The 18,809-nt window shown below is 38.1% G+C and overlaps 1 protein-coding gene across 3 annotated transcripts in view; it reads left to right on the top strand.

Moving 5' to 3' along the window:
* Positions 1-671: 671 nt before the first annotated feature.
* The window catches only part of LOC106050871 (uncharacterized), a 93,099-nt gene continuing 74,961 nt past the window's right edge, over positions 672-18,809 (top strand). For 2 of the 3 annotated variants that reach the window (XM_056038920.1, XM_056038918.1), the window contains exons 1-8: positions 673-1,171; positions 1,696-1,919; positions 2,670-2,817; positions 6,059-6,234; positions 7,344-7,485; positions 12,846-13,048; positions 14,574-14,718; positions 15,381-15,559. In XM_056038920.1, the coding sequence (XP_055894895.1) occupies positions 1,129-1,171; positions 1,696-1,919; positions 2,670-2,817; positions 6,059-6,234; positions 7,344-7,485; positions 12,846-13,048; positions 14,574-14,718; positions 15,381-15,559 (1,260 nt within the window). In that variant the 5' untranslated portion in view covers positions 673-1,128. Of the gene's footprint in view, positions 1,172-1,695; positions 1,920-2,669; positions 2,818-6,058; positions 6,235-7,343; positions 7,486-12,845; positions 13,049-14,573; positions 14,719-15,380; positions 15,560-18,809 lie in introns of all 3 variants that reach the window. The other variant, XM_056038919.1, reaches the window with a different exon arrangement.

The raw sequence follows: 18,809 nt of genomic DNA, 5'->3' as shown, positions 1-18,809 counted from the left end.
GTTACCGTGATCGCTTTGTAAATGCATTATTTCAAAAGTTGTACGACCTGAATTCGAACTCAGAGCTCAAGCCTCCTCAAGGGAAGTAATTCAACTTATAGGCCTACCACCACATTTGTCAAATATAAATTGCCTCCCTTATTCGCCACCAAACAAAGTAATTAATTAATCATGTTTTCTAAGTTACAGAAACGACGTCGTTAAAGTGCATTTTTCAGTTTAGAAAAAGGGGAAAAAATCACAGAGGCTAAGGTCAGGTAAAGGGGGGGGGGGAGAAGTTCTGGGGAACTGCAGGAATAACTTTTGAGGTCAAATATTATGTGACAGAGATTGCAGCGTGACTCAATGTTAGTCGTGATAGAGCATCCATTGGTCTGCAAAGGCCTACTTTAATTAAATCGATGCATGGTTGCTAATTTAGGTCGAGGGAGGGGGGGGGGAAGTGAACTAGAGGAGACTGTAGATCTTTACTTTTTAAAGAGAAAAACAAGTTAAATATACAAAATATTTTAAAACAAATAAAACTCACTTCTATTGAGTTAAATTACAACAAAAATATTTTTAATCAATCATAACTATAGACATACACTGCGCACCGCGTGGTACGCACCTCATGATAAAGCTTTGAGACATAAAACTCCGGTTTAAAGTAGTACATATAAGTCTAGTCTTCGAGTCCGAAAATTAGTGAACAATGCAATATTTCCTGTGGCTGCTCAGTCCCGTAGTACATAAAGAACTATTATTTCCTTTGCAAGGTGCCATACGGAAGTCGACTTAATTCTTTTCCTTTCTTGTCGATATAACATCCGCATTGAAGTGCCTCTGTTTAAGGCTTTAATGGAAGTGCATCAATGCCTTTGTATCAATAATTTTTATTAGAGACCTTTTCATTCCATTCTAAATGTGTTTTTTTTTTTGTTTTTTTTTGGAGTAGGGATCTACATTATGAGATTAGATTAATTTAGAGTCTAGATCTAGTATCTAGATCTAGATGTAGATCTACTAGAATCTAGTGTCGCAAAACACAAAACATGAGCTAAGGTCGGAATCAGACCTAGACTAAATCCAGTTTCAAGTTTCGACATCAAGATGTTGAGTAATGAACTACTATCTCGTCTAGATTGAATGAAGAGTTACGCCGCAATTCGATTCCTCTTAATTTGTATGTGTAAGTACTAAACTTTCAACAAAGGATTATAGATCTAAATCTGTATCTACATGATGTTAAATACAGACTGACTAAAGTACTGTACGCATGGAAAGAAAAATAGAAATGATGGCTAATAGATAGAAAGATAGACAGATAGATAGATAGATAGATAGATAGATAGATAGATAGATAGATAGATAGATAGATAGATAGATAGATAGATAGATAGATAGATAGATAGATAGATAGATAGATAGACAGGCAGACAAATAGATAGATAGGTAGATAGATGATAGATAGATAGATGATAGATAGATAGATAGATAGATAGATAGATAGATAGATAGATAGATAGATAGATAGATAGATAGATAGATAGATAGATAGATAGATAGACACAGACAGACAGGCAGACAGACAGAAAAATACATACATACATACATACATACATACATACATACATACATACATACATACATACATACATACATACATACATACATACATATTTTACACGATGTTCTATTATTCTTTCCAAATAGTTCCTAAACCTTCAGACAGCTTGTGTGCATCAGGGAAGGATGTAGAAACGTTGACCTCTTGGAGGGGTAAAATCTCAAGTCCTGGTCTATTAGAAGGCGGCTACCCAAACAATCAACTTTGTCGTTGGAATATCATCTTACCTAGTGCCTTAAAGATCATTCTGACGATAGAGAATACGGATTTGCAGGAGCCTGTGAATGGGAGTTGCTCTGATTATCTGCAGGTGTGCTTAACATAAGCTATACTGTGTTGTCTATGTTATAGGGGGTCTGTGACCTAAATAATTTTTCAGTTATGCTTATACTATGGCGTCTGTGACGTAATGTATTTCTCAGTTATGCTTATACTATAAGGTCTGTTATATCATCTGGTCCCCAGTGTGGACTGTATACCCTTTGTCTACTTGCATTCTACCCAGTATTAGAAATAAAAAGAGGTTTTATGTCATCTTTAAACCATCCATTTCTGTATAATTGAATGGGGGCGGTTGTCTGGCTGTGTGTATGGTATGGACCTAGACAATGGTAACAATTGTTCCAATCTCTAACTCTGTACCTACCGCGATCATTGTGAAAGTGTGTCACATATACTCTTGTTGTTGAAAGTGCTAATATTGTAGATCTTTTCTTGAGACGAATGGTGGCAGTTGAATAGAGTAGACCAGGTGACAATTGCGAGGTACAGAACGGGACATTGCCCAATCGGAGCTTATTTTGTTAAATTTAAACCAAACTTCGATTCACGCTGTAGACACTGCCAGGAAGACATTGAAACGGTTAACCACATCCTTTACGAGTGCGCGACACTACATCTCAAAATGGCCATTTGAGTGAAGTAGAAATTGGTACGCATGGTGAGTTGGCCCTGTGCCGCCCTGTACATGTATAAAGTGTAGGATGCGTTAGCTATCTAAGCTTATCGTTAAAATCTTGAGCTGTCATGTCATTATGCAACTAGTTTTGCCAATCTCCAGATCTCCACCGGGAACAGTACACTTGTATTCACCTGCGGTTCCCGAAAAACGCCCCAATTTGTGTCCACACTTGAAACGTCGGTGAACGTGACTTTCCACTCAGACGAGAACGACGAAGACAACAAGGGGTTTCGACTCACTTACACAGGTAGGTGGCAGGCATGACCTTTTGTTGTTGTCCACGACTGTGCGGACGTCGTTTTGAGAAAGAACACATTTAAGGGTGGTGAAAAAAATAAATAAGATAATAATGGATGCAATCACTTGTCTGGACCAGTTGGGAAAGGGAAAAAAAACTATCACGGTAACATTGACAGAGATAACCCCTTGCCCCCCCCCCCCCCCCCGAAAGGTGTATCTCTGTCAATGTTACCGTGATCGCTTTTTAAATGAGTGGAAAAAAAATAAACGACTTGAATTTGAACTCAGGGCTCAAGCCTCCTTAACTTAAGGGGACTACTTCAACTTATACCACCACATCTATCAAGTACGATTTCTTTCCCTTGTTCAGTGCCAAACAAAATAATTAATAACTAATAGTTAATAAAATAAATGTTTACTTTGTTTTATTGATTCAAGTTATGTCTGGCACAAAAAATAATTGTGTAAAATGTCAACTTGATCCGAGACTGGGTGTTGGAGAAATACAAACTTTGTACCAGACAGACAGAGTGAGTTCATATAAGCTTTGTGATGATAGAGGTCGAATCAAATAAAAGTTTAAAATATTTATTTCTCAGAATTTATGCTTTAATTCTTATATTAAATGCTTAACTCTCTTAAATTTATTTTGACATTGTGGTAATAGATGGGACCAGTTTTTTATCGTTTCCATGACATTTTAACTCTCTGTCTATCTCCGTAATTAATTGTCAAAGTTCTGATAGAATTGTTCATTTTTCACAATAGTACATTTTACCCTGTTATCATTCAACTTTAATAACATTTTTATTTGTAATCAGAAAACATTACTTTTGGTATAGAATTATAGGAGAATTCATGCTCTTTTTATATAAGACAAATACAAGTTTATAAAACCAAAAGCTAATTTTATTTAATGGGGTCGAATCAACGATAGTATCGTTAATTAGGAGAGAAGGAGTTAAAAAAAATGATTATTAGCGGTGGATCAAACTGAACAACAAGTAGTATCGAGTTCCAACGTTTACAGGCCTACCATCTTGTAACGTGCTTGGAGAGCATAGACTTTATGCAGTTTGATATTTGTTGCAATAGATTTAGACACTGTACCTAGATAGAATTTAAAAAAACAACAACATTACCTTTAAATGTGAATCTGAAACTTAACGGGAAATTAGTATCCCTTTTAACACGAGAAACAGTCTAATATTTTGTAGAAGCTACTTTTAATAATTATTCCTTATACATGTATAGTGTAGATATTTTAATTACTTAATATATTCTATTGTTATATATGTAATGTATTCTTATTATAAAAGGAAATCTATATGTAAACCTATATTACTATGTGATGTTTCTTGAAAACGTGGGTGGGGCGCTAATAAAGTGAAGCGCACTGATCGCCAAATATCCTCACTACGCCTCTGCATTCCGTCATTCACAAGAACATCGCTGTTTGTGGGGCGCTCTTGGCACCGTATGTCCATGACGGAAGGCAAACATCTTTGCTGAAAGCGTTCAAGAAGTCTTAGTTGTCTCTCTGTATAGTACCCATCTCTCAGATCCATATAGAAAGGTTGAGAGAACCACTACTTAGTAGACACTGGTTTTTGTTGCCAGGCGGAGCGATTTATTCTGCCACACTCTCCACTGTAGGCACCCAAAAGCACTACTGGCTCTGACCAGACGGTTATCAACCTCCGTTAAAAGCAATGCGTTATTTGATGTCATGCTTCCTTGATCTATGGGAAGAGATCTACCACGTTAAGGGGTGTCCGTTCAGAGTGATCTTTGGGGCTGAGTAGGTTTGTGTGGGTGATATCTAGAACAGGACTTTCGGTTTTTCCAAGGTTTATAGTTATAATATAGAGGCCGCCGCGTACACAAATTCATTGACCACGAGCTGGAAATCATTATCAAAGTGAGCAAATAAGACGTCAAGAAGCTGTGTTACAATCATTTCCTTTGTTTTGGTATGGGACAGTGGACGTCGAAGATTGATCACACTGTAATAATTTACCAGCAAAATAAAATATTGCCCTGGTCCCTCCGTAACAGAACTATGTTAATTATTCAAAGTTATCTAAACTGGGAATAGTTAGTCATTTGTTTTGAAAAGAAAACTTGATCTATCAGATTTATCAATAATATCTATTTGTTAACCAGGTCAAAATAAGTCTTAACAAGGAGTCAAACTGAGAAGGAAGTCACCAATTAGCACATTTTAAAACCATCAAACATAAAAATATTTACATGCGTCTAAATGTATAGTTCTTTACTTGTAATGTTTAGTTTTTTCCATATTACACGTCATTTGAAAGAAAGAAAAACACTTTTATGTGACATTTTATGTATCCTTCAAGTCATAAGGTATACGGTGCGTGGCTGAGTCATGGGGGGCCCTAAAGAAAGGACAGAAACCTGCTCCCAGATCTCCCCTCCCTCACTGTTGGACCAAATAGATTGGACTCTGTGAAAGTTATAAGCATGAAAGATGCACTTTGAAAAGAGTATTCACAAAGCAATTCATAAATATTTATCGTTTTATTTTGTACTTTAATAATGCAAAGACTATTACAAACTCTCATGTAGATTTATTAATTATGGAACTATGGAAGAAAAAAAAAATGAAATTAAATTTGCTTGGGGAGGTTAGTTATTGTGGTCTAAGTGTTGTTTTTTTTTATTGTTTACACCTTAATTGCGGAAAACCGTATAGATAGCTTTGACATTGTTGAAAAGGTTAATAATGCATACAAATGCTTAATTAGCCTATTGATTCATTAAAACTTGTTTATATTTGTAAAGAAATATTTTAGTGTAATGCTGTAAGCCAAGTGACGTAATCAGTGTCAATTTTTGTTTCCCTTTGACATCATTCGGAAAATTTTCATTCATAAAACATTCTAGCCAAAATTAATGTCTTGATGTTGAAACATTTTCAAACCGATATAACGGTCGATCTCGAGTTTTCCTGATGTGGTTTATAATTCAGAATTAGTTTGTTTTTTTCTTTATACACGTAGACCTTGAAATTTTAAAGAAAATCGTTACAGCCGTTTTCGAAATAAAAATGTATATATAAATATATATACAATACATACATACATGTACACATACATACAAGAACAGCTTATTTTAGAGTATAGGATAAAATTAACACACATACTTGGGACTAAAACATGTAGCACCAAAACGTCTTGCTATGCTTGTGAAATGTTCTTTTCTGTGCTTGTGGTCTCCTGCAGGTATATGTGATGGCAACATCAGCAATAGTATGGTTCTATTCACACCCGGGTATCCAAACAAACCTACTTGGAATATGATTTGCTTATGGTTTATTGAAGCTGACCAAAGAATTGTCATGCTCCAATTAGAAGGGTTAAACAAGGAGATTCCTGCTTGCGACCAATCCCCATTGGAGGTAAGAGGCAGCGAGTAGTCCTAACTAGCGAATACCCTGGATAGGTAGCTTCTTTTTGTTTTCCTTTTCTTTATTTTATTCTAAACATAGTTTGCATGTGAACAGTGAACATTGATACTGACCATTGGGAAGACATAGCTCTAGACCGCACTAGTTGGAGAGAGACGGTGACCAAGAAAGCTATAGACAGCTAGAAAACATGGGCCTCAGCTCTTGAAGAAAAGCGTGCCGTAGAAAAATGGCCGTTTCCTCTACCACCAAAGCGAAAACCACCTTGACCTGCAATATATGTGGACAGGAGTGTCTCTCCAAAATAGTGCTCACAGTCACATGAAAAGGTGTTCGAGATGAACCATAGTCGTTCTACGACTGAAGGAGGCCAAAAATAAAATAAAAAGTTGGTGTGCACTATGTGTTGGACCGAACTGTCAATTTGTGATTGTCATTAGGGTTGAAACTACGGCTCTTGAAACTCCATTTCAAAGGAAACTCCCAAGCAAAGGAAACTCCCAATCAAAAGGCCAAAATGAAAGCAATTTTTTTGTTCTCTCTGAAAAGGTTGGAAGCAGATGCAAATTCGTTTCACCAATTTTCTCCGGCAGCCCTTTTCTTAGACATTTGGCTAGTGCAGAACTAATACGGTCGAGGACTTCCTGGAGAATATACCCATACATGAGAAAACAATATTAAATGAATTGACGGGCCTGTCATTTAAAATGGTTCTAGTCACTGCAAAAGACAAAGAGGAATGGAGAAAGGCGGTCGTTAGATCGTGTTTGGTGCCCCAACGGTCCCAAGGACTAAGGGACAGATGAAGGTGGTGGTGATACCCACAAAATTAAAGGTGAGTGTCCGCCAATGCGAAAACTACCTCTTGAGAAAAAGTTTCAGATTATTACAGGCTGTTAGGGCTTTCTTCCATGCCCTTGATTCCATTTTGTTCCTCAAACGAGGCTCTAATTTGCTTCTCTACTAGTCTATTTATCTCTACTAACACTCGTTTCAACCCAGGCCGTCAGTATATTAACAATGATAAAATCATACACTCTTGCGAACTGTCGTCTGCTCTGATCTTGCATCAGGTTGTCTTTTCTTGCTTTTTTAAAAAGCTTTCCAACAACACCCAGCAAAGCCGCCTATGTTCCAGTGAAGAGGTCTTGTTGCAAGGACAAGTGAAGTTAAAAATGACAATTAACAACACTATCAAACGCTGGATTGGGAAAATACACTTGACATTTCGACCCCCAATGAGTAAGTTTTGACTTTGCTTTGATAATGTTAAGGTCAGCACCTTTTTTGGGATATGTCACAGGTCATAGCAACAAGTAACACACACACACACACAAAACTTTATAAAAAAAACAATTCCCCAGTTATGAAGCTAATGACTTTTTGAAAGTGCTATTACTTTACTATAATAACGAATGTATCATTAATTAAAAAAAAAAACAACAACAGGAAAACAAAAATACCCAGCTAGAATCACACTATGGCAAGGGACGATTGGCCAAAGACACCAGAAAACGGTCATGTCTTCAAATTTCGCTTTTATTTCGTTATTACATATCTTTAGGCTAAAAACGTTATTTAAAACCAGTAACTAAATCTGATACTGTGTTATAGGAAGTGAATTATTCATGACTTGTTACAATAAGATGAGGTTTTATGACATTTGCATCGCATTGTTCAGCACTTTGTAGTGAAATAGCATCTGGACAGCGAGACGATTCCTGCTTTCACTGTTACGTCTCGCGACACGGCCGTGTTACCTTCTGCTAGTTTATAGTGGGATTCTGATGTGTTTTAGGTCAATATTTATTGGATTTTAATTCATTCATTAGCACCAAACTATAATTTGTTAATAGCAGGAGAATCTAGATGGACGTCTTTTTATAGTTTCCGCTTAAACATATAATTAAACCCTTAGGCGTCAGTGGGGGTGCGGGTCGCACCGGGTGACACCTATCGGAGGGGGGATGACACCCCAGGGGAAACTTTTACTAGTATAACTTCATCTAATGGACCAGCAAATGTTTAAACTCATTGTAACACAAGACTGTTACAAAGCAAATATAGTTACAATGCGAGGTCCCCGACTAGCTAACTTTCCCCTAATTTATACTTTTCTAAACCGTACTTTCCAGAATCGTAGAATCTTCTATCCTCATTATTTTATTAACTGTGACCTTCTAGAAGCAGACGTATGCTTTTTTTCCCTTAACCTCTTTCTCTCATTGGATGACTAAAATTAACGTGTTTCTGACCTCGGCTTCTAGAAACTGGTCGAATTAGGTCACATTACCGACTCGTGACACATACTATTTCAGGAACTACCGCTATATGAAATATCTAGCTTTAGAAAATAGTAGACTACTATGGCCTCCTTCATGGATGGATCATCTCATGGAAATGAGATAAATGCCTGGGAATTAGCTGTGGTCGGAACGACGTCGCCCACACAACAGTTCCCCCCTCTCCACGCAACAGATGTATCTATAGGAACGGCAGTGCCGATACAGTTTGGGGTCAGCTACGTCGCAGGTTCTGCCAGGGTGTAGCACTGGGTGCTGCAATCTGCCTTAGGGTCGCAATCTCCTGATTTTTCCTCAGGGTTGACTCCCGAAGCCTTTCTCATGATTTGGTATAGCTGCAAGGCAACATAGCTTTGAATTCAGAGTTTTCCTTCTCCAGCCATAGCTAACGAGCCCATCATGCCCAAAGCTTACTGGCTAAGGCGCCATGTACTCGCCTTTGTCCCTTCTTCTGTTAGTGAGAACAGTTCCGCCGGACTCAATATCTGAGCCACACGTGAAGGCCAGGAGTTGGACTGGTTGTCAGAGGCTATTTGAAACGCATGCCATTAGGAAGCATTTTATAGGTAGTAGAGAAAATAATTAAAGTTTATGATAATAATCGTATAACAATGTTTCAACAACAATAAATAATATTCCATATATATATATATATATATATATATTGTAACGGCTATCACTATCCAGGCTCTCTGCAAACTGCACCACATGACACTAAAACACAAAGAACTTGACAATCCAACGTAAAAGCCAATACTGCACAAATGACAACACGTAACATTGACTGTACAAAGATTTCGCGGGTCCAAGTTTGGGTAGGGATAATAAGTGAAATTTAAAAGTTTGTATTAGAAAATAAATTCATCTTTGCATTTATTTCATTCTTTACTACGTACAGAACTACTTTACGAGCCTTGCGTGTCTCGAAGTCATACAGTATATCATAAAAAATATGTTTCCTACATAGATCACGCTCAATAGCAAGAACTACCAAATGTTTCAATCTATCTTCGAGAACTGTTGATCTCACGTAATTCTTCATTAGTTTGAGGCGTGAGAAGCTTCTTTCACATGAGATGAACTCCAATTGGTGACAAGGCAGGGAGACCTAGGTCTCCCGTAGTGCCCTGGTAAGGAACTCTGCTGTTTGGCCTAGTGCCTCATAGCTTCCATACAAACATAGTGAACCACTGGATACGTCTTCCCGCAGCTCGCGGAGCTGCGGACACTCTTGCAAGACATGCGCCACCGTCTCTTCTGATTCCCCACAGTGTCGGCAACGGGCATCAAAATTTGGCCGGAACCGGGCGAAGTACGCACCTATGGGCAGTGTCCCGTACGCCACTGCGCTATTGTTGTTTGTTCCGACCTTTTTAGCCTCCACCACGGGTCCTCTCGATTTGGGCGACGCATGTGCTGCCAGACTCCCCAGGAAGTGTTGGAGTCATCCCAGGATTTCAACCATTTTTCATGTACCCACTCTCGTATTACTGTGGTAGCCTGTTGGAATGTACTTGGTGACTCGAAAGTGGGGCTTCTTTCACCAGATTACACAATTTCGGGTAATGCATAATACCTTTTTTTTTTTTGCATCACGAGTAGGACTGGCGTTTTCCATATTGAATGACACCCCAACATGACAATTTTTTGTTTTTATATTTCAGGAAATTTTTTAATTTTTTTTTTTGAATTTTCAAAAGATTTTAATAATTTCCGGAGATTTCCATGACTTTTTCGTATATTTTGCAATTTCAGGAGATTTCAAGGAGCTCCTGGTAAATCAGGACGCTGTGGGAATTCTGTTATAAGTTATAAAATGGTTTAATTTCATAATTTACACCTAGAATTAGCGCGGGTTCTTTGAAAGTGCGGGTTCCACTGCGGTCGCATAGGTTGCATTTATTTCTAGCTAACAAGCTGATTTTGTCTGAGAAATTAGGAATCCAGCAGGACCACTATTCGTTTCTATTCTCGCAGGTTCGACTGAGTATTTAATTCCCGCAAGGCTCTGAATCTTTCTGGGTCAGGCTTGAGCTGATTTTTAGATATTTCGTATCCCATATGTGTTCCGATCTCACTTTTAGCTTCGTTGAAGGTAATACCATACTTCTGAGCTACTTTGAAGAATCTCTGCAGGTTTCTATCATGAGATTCGGTATCATGTCCACTGGTGGTCACATTGTCCACATAAGCGAATGTATTTTCTAGTTGCTCGTCGTCGATTATTTTATCTACAGTTCGGTGTAAACAAGCCACTCCATTTTTGACTCAAATGGAATTCTTCGAAACTGGTAAAATCTACCCCCATCTTCCAAAGCTGTAAACGGCCTTTCTTCTTCTTTAATCGGGATCTGATGATAAGCATTTTTGAGGTCCATAGTGTTTTTTATCGACAGAAAATTGTGCTATCTTCTCTGCTAATTCATCCATTCTTGGCATGGGATAGGCGTCTAACAACGTAAATCTGTTTATCGTCTGGCTATAGTCAATAACCATCCGTCTTTTGTGCCTCTCATTGGATGTTATTAGAACCTGTGCCCGCCAGGGGGATTTTGAAGGTTCTATTACTTCTTCTTTGAGTAGTCTCTGAATCTCATCAATAATAAACTTAGAGTCCTGTAGTGAGTGTCTGCGTGACTTAGTTGCCAATGGAGTGCAGTTTGAAGATGTTACCAAAAAGACTAGGCACCTCTACTTTAGCTGGTCTAAGAGTACTTCCACACAGAGGTGGTCTCTTTCCACTAAAGTGAATCTGTAGATTCTCGTGCAGGCTTATGAAATCTAAGTCTAGAATTACATCTGAACATAATCCATCTAAAAGTGACAGTTTAATATTTTTATATGTTTCATCTTTGAGTCGAATATTACCTAAGATATGGCCTTCAGTAACTCGAGACAAGTGAGTAGAAGCCATAAATATTCTATCCACGGACGTTTTTATCGGCCATTTGAGTCTTCTGGCAACTCGTGATGATACATAACTCTCACAGCTTCCAGTGTCTATCAGAGCTTTAAGTAGCACCCCATTGAGAAGAATCAACGAGGTTTTATTTTCCTTGTCCTAAAGAGTGCAACGTAGCGAGGGCAAATGCAGTAGATTTTCTTGATTTGCAAGATCTCTGGAAATTTCCCTTCTTGTCACACAGATTACATGTTGCTTCACGTGCGGGGCACTCTGCCGCAGTAGTAACACTTGCTAGATGTAGCGTTTACCTCTTGTTTTTTTTTAGCCGAAGTAACTGAGGCTCGTAGATCAGGCAGCTGGGGAGCGACAGAATCAGCAGAGTGTTCTCTTATAGCATTTGTAGTAGCCCCACTAGTGGTTTCTGACTGTGACTCGTACAATAACGAATGTTGATAGGCGTGTTCAAGTACTCTGGCTTCCTCAAATGCATCCTTCAACTTTAAATCTGTTTTCTCTAGGAGACGTTTTCTAATGCTGTTGGAGGCAATCCCTGTGATGAATGCATCACGTATGGAGCTGTCACGGCTTTGAAGTTGCAGTCCTTGGATAGACTGCGGAGTTTTTGAAGAAAGACGTGAATACTTTGACCCTGTTCCTGTCCACACGTGGCTAACTTGTACTTTGCGAATACTTCATTCTTAGGCTGAATGTAGATGTTAATTAGTGACTGAATTGCATCTTCATACGTTCCTTTGTCACTTATCATCTGGTACACCGATGGCGAAATGTAGTTTATAAATAGATTCTTGTTATCAATGTTTTCTATGGTAACAACAGACAAAAAGTTTTGAAAGGTTTCATACCAGTGTAACCACTTTTCTGATGCTTGTGGTGCGGTAGGTTCAACATCAAACTTTCCGGTCGAAGCAGTCTATCCATGCTTAGAATCAATACCACACCTCATAAATTCAGTATAATAAATTGTCGTACTTTAACATAACAAAAAACATGTTTTTGTACACTGTATGACAAACAATTACACATGGTAAAGATCACGACACGAAAAATGGTCAGTAGACAGTCTTACAAATGTAAACAAACACTAGGGGTGACAATCAAATAAACAAATTCACGACATGCATTTGCCTAAGGCCGGCCTTGCAAAATAACGGCGTATGCTAGTCATTCTTTTCCCAAAGATAAACATCAAACTGTCAAATTTTTAGGAAAATCTTTAGCCGTTTTCAAAATCAGTCTCCAGATTTTCCCAGGTCCAGTGAATTTGCAAGTTGAATAGAGGAATTGTAATCATTAAAAGGAAATTCCTTGTATTTTAGCTTAGCAGTCTTTACTAGTTATAAAATGGATTAATTTTTATGCATTTTTTCAATCAGAGTGTGGCTCAACCCCGTCCGAACCGGCCACTATGTCGAATTGGTCAGCAGAGTTTAAGAGCCCTGGATTTGACAGTGGTCTGTATGACAACAATCAGCGATGCATCTGGGTCATTAATATTCCCAGTGCGGCAAAAATCCAAATCACTTTTAAAACTTTTAATCTCAACAGTAATGAAAATGAGTGTGATGACTATGTAGAGGTAGGTTATCGTAGAGCAAACATGAGTATATTCCGCTTGGGACTATTGCATATGAAAGTTGCGACTACGGCAATTAAGGGTTTTAATCTTATCCTATAAAATATAGACGTTACTTTAAAAAATAAGATGATTACGTCCTACGCGTCATGCATCTAGGCATGCATATTAACCAATGACTTAAAACTCTGCCAAGTCACTGGTTTTCCTGGCTAGCTCATGCAACACTTTCCATGCTGTAATCGTTCTCATTTTCATTGCTTATAGAACAATGAATGTGTCTGTATAGTAATGTGCAAAATGGAATACGTACGTAATTAGAGAGTCAGTGTGCGTGCGTGGTGTCCCGCATGGTTGGGCGACGTAGAGAATTATATCTACAGATTAGCTTTGATGACACTATGGCGGTGCAGAGGCCCTTCAGGGGAGATCTTCAGAATAAATCTGATTAAACCTATGTTTAACATTGAACATTGACAGGGTGCTAACAAAGTAATAACTCCAATAATGAGAATGGTCAAGTCCCTTAGGCAAGCCATCATAGTGTATATATTAACTAACAGAATAAATTGTAACCTTTAATATCCTTTATCCTAATATATACTAACCTTTAATGGGAAGCGTGGTCGAGAGGCCAAGTGCTTGAACTTGGCTTGGCTCGGCTACCTAGAAGGGGGCTGGAGGTTCGACACTCGGGCAGAGTTGTGTTTACTGAGCGCCTAAAGGCAGCACGGAAAACCAACTCCTAGGTACCCCCCTCCCCCCACTGGTCCACAACTGAGATTGGACCAAAAGCGTTTTGAGCATGCTATAAGCATGAAAGTAGCGCTATATGAAAGCTATAATAACTCTGTATAATAGAGTATGGAGAAAAGAAAAAGGGGCGATCAATGGATGATGTACGTCGGAATATTAATAGATATTTTAGCTGGAACAAAGTCTCCGAACTAAAATATGGAAAATATTTCAATAAAATAATATGGTGTGGTTGGCATGTGTAGACCCATGCATGCGGATAAATCGTTAGATACTTATTCCGTGCTAAGGAAATTAATATTTACAGGAATAATATACGTTACAGTGAAATAAAATACGTTACAGTGAAATAATATACGTTACAGTGAAATAATATACGTTACAGTGAAATAAATGCATATAAGAAATGACGAGGTCACTCATCACAAATGCGGAGATTTAAAACAGGATCACAATGACCATTTGGTCCCACGATGTCAAAAAACACACGCAAACTATAACTTGATGGCCATATCCAAAGGTCCTTATGACTCGCCAAGTCCTTTGTTTAGGAAGCCAATACCAGGGAAAAGAAGAAGATGCAGACAGAGAAAGCGATGGGAAGACAACATCAAAGAATGGGCGGGCCTGTTAGTGTACGAGATTCCATTGAAAACAAAAGGCTGAGACCGTCAACAGGTCAGAGGTGAATGTCTAATTCTTATCATTGCTTTAAAATATTTAAAGTTTAAGGATTCCGACCTTTCCATTTTTTTGTATACCTGTAAACTAGGTCACAGATTCTGAGAGCGTCTTGTTTTTTGACTGTGGTTACATAACAACACCTTTTCAAGTGACCTCCTTGGAGAATCAGATTCAGGTTGTTTTTTACAGTGATTATGAAAATACATCTATTGGATTCAATGCTGTATATGAAGGTATAAACCTTTAATAAATGTCACGTTTTACATAGCTTATATCAAGTCACTTTGTTTATCTGTCTACCTGTCTTTCTATCTGTCTGTCTGTCTGTTAAAAACTGTTTGTACGTTATTTCTCCCAAGCCCATTCTTGGATCAAGTTGAAACTTTGCACTATTATTCATTGACGTAGACAATGTATGAATCAATTTAAAAAATTAATGAATTAGTCAAATAATTACTGGTAATTAATTATTTTGTTTGATAAATACAAGGGAAATTAATCCTTCAGTATTCACATGTAAGGCTAAATCGGTAGAGTTTAGTCCCCTTAAATAATTGTTAACGCAATTTCTCCCACACGCATTCTCTGATCAAGTTGATACTTCAAATAATTATTTATTGCAACTAAAAAAACGTTAATCAATTTTTTTTAATTAGTCAATTATTAATTAATAATCAATTATTTTCTTTGAAATCGAATAAGGGAGAAAAACTTCTATATTATTGATAGATATAGTTGTAAGGGAAGAGTTCTTTCCCCTAGATAAGCTTTGCTTTTTAAAAAAGGATTTTTATTTGTTCTTCTCTATCGAAACTGCATAGAAAATTTCGCCAAAAATGAAAAAGAAGACCATGAAAGGGTTTGATTCATATCTGTTTTGTCTCCCCTACTTCAGGTTTGTGTGGAGGTGTGGTCGAGAACAGTGTCCTCCTGAGAACGCCCAACTACCCGAGTGCTCCACAATCCAATACAGTGTGCCGCTGGTTTGTGGGATCTGAGTTTCATGTATCTATCATCGCCGTTGTCAACGAAACACTGTCACCATTGCCGAGCTGTAATATGAACACCGCTGTGGTACAAGTCTTTTTTTTTTTAAACAGCTTATTCTGTTGGTAAAAAGTTACACGTTATTTCTCCCACACCCATTCTTGGATCAAGCTGAATTTTAGCACAATTATTTCTTTTACCTGACAAAACAAGAATCAATTTTTTTTAAAATACCAACTAGTTAATTAACTATTGGTAATGGGCAATGTAGCTGAACGTAAAAAATGATATATGTGTCAGACGCGAATTGCCCCAATTTTTAGTAATAGAAATTACAAAAGTTATTTCTCTATAGAGCGCGGCTTCAGAAAAAAAAAGAAACAATTAATCGTCTCTGTATATATAATTCCCTATACGTCGCCCAACCATGCCCCCTTCCTTCAGCACCCGCGCTTTCCCTCACTCTCCAGGCATGCGCAACAGTGTGTACCAGCAGCAGTGTATTCCAGCAGCAGTGTGTACCTCAGCCACTACTGTGTCCTCAGTCACTTTGGTATCCCCAACAGTCGTCTGAGCCACGTTGCCTTTCCATTGTTCTCTTCCATTCCGGCTGGTTTGGTTTGCTAACACGTCTCTCACTGTGTCTTTCAGAAAGTGTTCACCCGTCACTAAATAGCGGCGTAGCATACGTATACCGCGTATACCGTAGTTATGTCACATGTGATTCGTCAAACACAGTGGCATCACTATGTTGAGTGTCACCCGGTGCGGTCAGCTCATGGTGCTCCCCCCCCCCCCGTGCTCTATTTTAGACCTTAAAGACGTTATTACGGAACATATTCTACATTATACTGTCATGTTGTTTAACGACGTCTGAAACACTTTAAACATTTCTTAAAACTCATTAAGAGGGACAAAACTAAAAAAAAAAAAAACAAAGCAAATATATATAAAACAAAATTAATTAATTAATTAATGCTCCAATAGTTGTTTATTATTTTTCCGAATACTTCATGTGTTGTTCAAAGTTTCACCTTGATCCGATAATTGGAAGTGCAAGGGATAACGTGTACAAGTCTCATACCAGAGAGGAGAACAGAGTAGTTGATATATATCAGAGAGGAGAACAGAGTAGTTGATATGTACCAGAGAGGAGAACAGAGTAGTTGATATGTACCAGAGAGGAGAACAGAGTAGTTGATATATACAAGAGAGGAGAACAGAGTAGTTGATATATACAAGAGAGGAGAACAGAGTAGTTGATATATATCAGAGAGGAGAACAGAGTCGTTGATATATATCAGAGAGGAGAACAGAGTAGTTGATATGTATCAGAGAGGAGAACAGAGTAGTTGATATGTACCAGAGAGGAGAACAGAGTAGTTGATATGTACCAGAGAGGAGAACAGAGTAGTTGATATATATCAGAGAGGAGAACAGAGTAGTTGATATGTACAAGAGAGGAGAACAGAGTAGTTGATATATATCAGAGAGGAGAACAGAGTAGTTGATATGTACCAGAGAGGAGAACAGAGTAGTTGATATATATCAGAGAGGAGAACAGAGTAGTTGATCTGTACAAGAGAGGAGAACAGAGTAGTTGATATATATCAGAGAGGAGAACAGAGTAGTTGATATGTACCAGAGAGGAGAACAGAGTAGTTGATATGTACCAGAGAGGAGAACAGAGTAGTTGATATATACCAGAGAGGAGAACAGAGTAGTTGATATATATCAGAGAGGAGAAAAGAGTAGTTGATATATATCAGAGAGGAGAACAGAGTAGTTGATATATACCAGAGAGGAGAACAGAGTAGTTGATATGTACCAGAGAGGAGAACAGAGTAGTTGATATGTACCAGAGAGGAGAACAGAGTAGTTGATATATACAAGAGAGGAGAACAGAGTAGTTGATATATACAAGAGAGGAGAAAAGAGTAGTTGATATATATCAGAGAGGAGAACAGAGTCGTTGATATATATCAGAGAGGAGAACAGAGTAGTTGATATATATCAGAGAGGAGAACAGAGTAGTTGATATGTACCAGAGAGGAGAACAGAGTAGTTGATATGTACCAGAGAGGAGAACAGAGTAGTTGATATGTACCAGAGAGGAGAACAGAGTAGTTGATATATATCAGAGAGGAGAACAGAGTAGTTGATATATACAAGAGAGGAGAAAAGAGTAGTTGATATATATCAGAGAGGAGAACAGAGTCGTTGATATGTACCAGAGAGGAGAACAGAGTAGTTGATATATATCAGAGAGGAGAACAGAGTAGTTGATATGTACCAGAGAGGAGAACAGAGTAGTTGATATGTACCAGAGAGGAGAACAGAGTAGTTGATATATACCAGAGAGGAGAACAGAGTAGTTGATATGTACCAGAGAGGAGAACAGAGTAGTTGATATGTACCAGAGAGGAGAACAGAGAGGAGAACAGAGTAGTTGATATGTACCAGAGAGGAGAACAGAGTAGTTGATATGTACCAGAGAGGAGAACAGAGTAGTTGATATGTACCAGAGAGGAGAACAGAGTCGTTGATATGTACCAGAGAGGAGAACAGAGTAGTTGATATGTACCAGAGAGGAGAACAGAGTAGTTGATATATATCAGAGAGGAGAACAGAGTAGTTGATATATACCAGAGAGGAGAACAGAGTAGTTGATATGTACCAGAGAGGAGAACAGAGTAGTTGATATGTACCAGAGAGGAGAACAGAGTAGTTGATATATATCAGAGAGGAGAACAGAGTAGTTGATATATACCAGAGAGGAGAACAGAGTCGTTGATATGTACCAGAGAGGAGAACAGAGTAGTTGATATATATCAGAGAGGAGAACAGAGTCGTTGATATGTACCAGAGAGGAGAACAGAGTAGTTGATATATACCAGAGAGGAGAACAGAGTAGTTGATATGTACCAGAGATGAGAACAGAGTCGTTGATATATATCAGAGAGGAGAACAGAGTAGTTGATATATATCAGAGAGGAGAACAGAGTAGTTGATATATACCAGAGAGGAGAACAGAGTCGTTGATATATATCAGAGAGGAGAACAGAGTAGTTGATATATACCAGAGAGGAGAACAGAGTCGTTGATATATATCAGAGAGGAGAACAGAGTAGTTGATATATATCAGAGAGGAGAACAGAGTAGTTGATATATATCAGAGAGGAGAACAGAGTAGTTGATATATATCAGAGAGGAGAACAGAGTAGTTGATATGTACCAGAGAGGAGAACAGAGTAGTTGATATGTACCAGAGAGGAGAACAGAGTAGTTGATATATATCAGAGAGGAGAACAGAGTAGTTGATATATATCAGAGAGGA

This window comes from Biomphalaria glabrata, chromosome 8 (genome assembly GCF_947242115.1).
Source record: "Biomphalaria glabrata chromosome 8, xgBioGlab47.1, whole genome shotgun sequence".
Lineage (NCBI taxonomy): Eukaryota > Metazoa > Mollusca > Gastropoda > Planorbidae > Biomphalaria > Biomphalaria glabrata.
The sequence above is the reverse complement of the archived record's forward strand: the minus strand, read 5'-3'. Positions and strand labels throughout refer to the sequence as shown.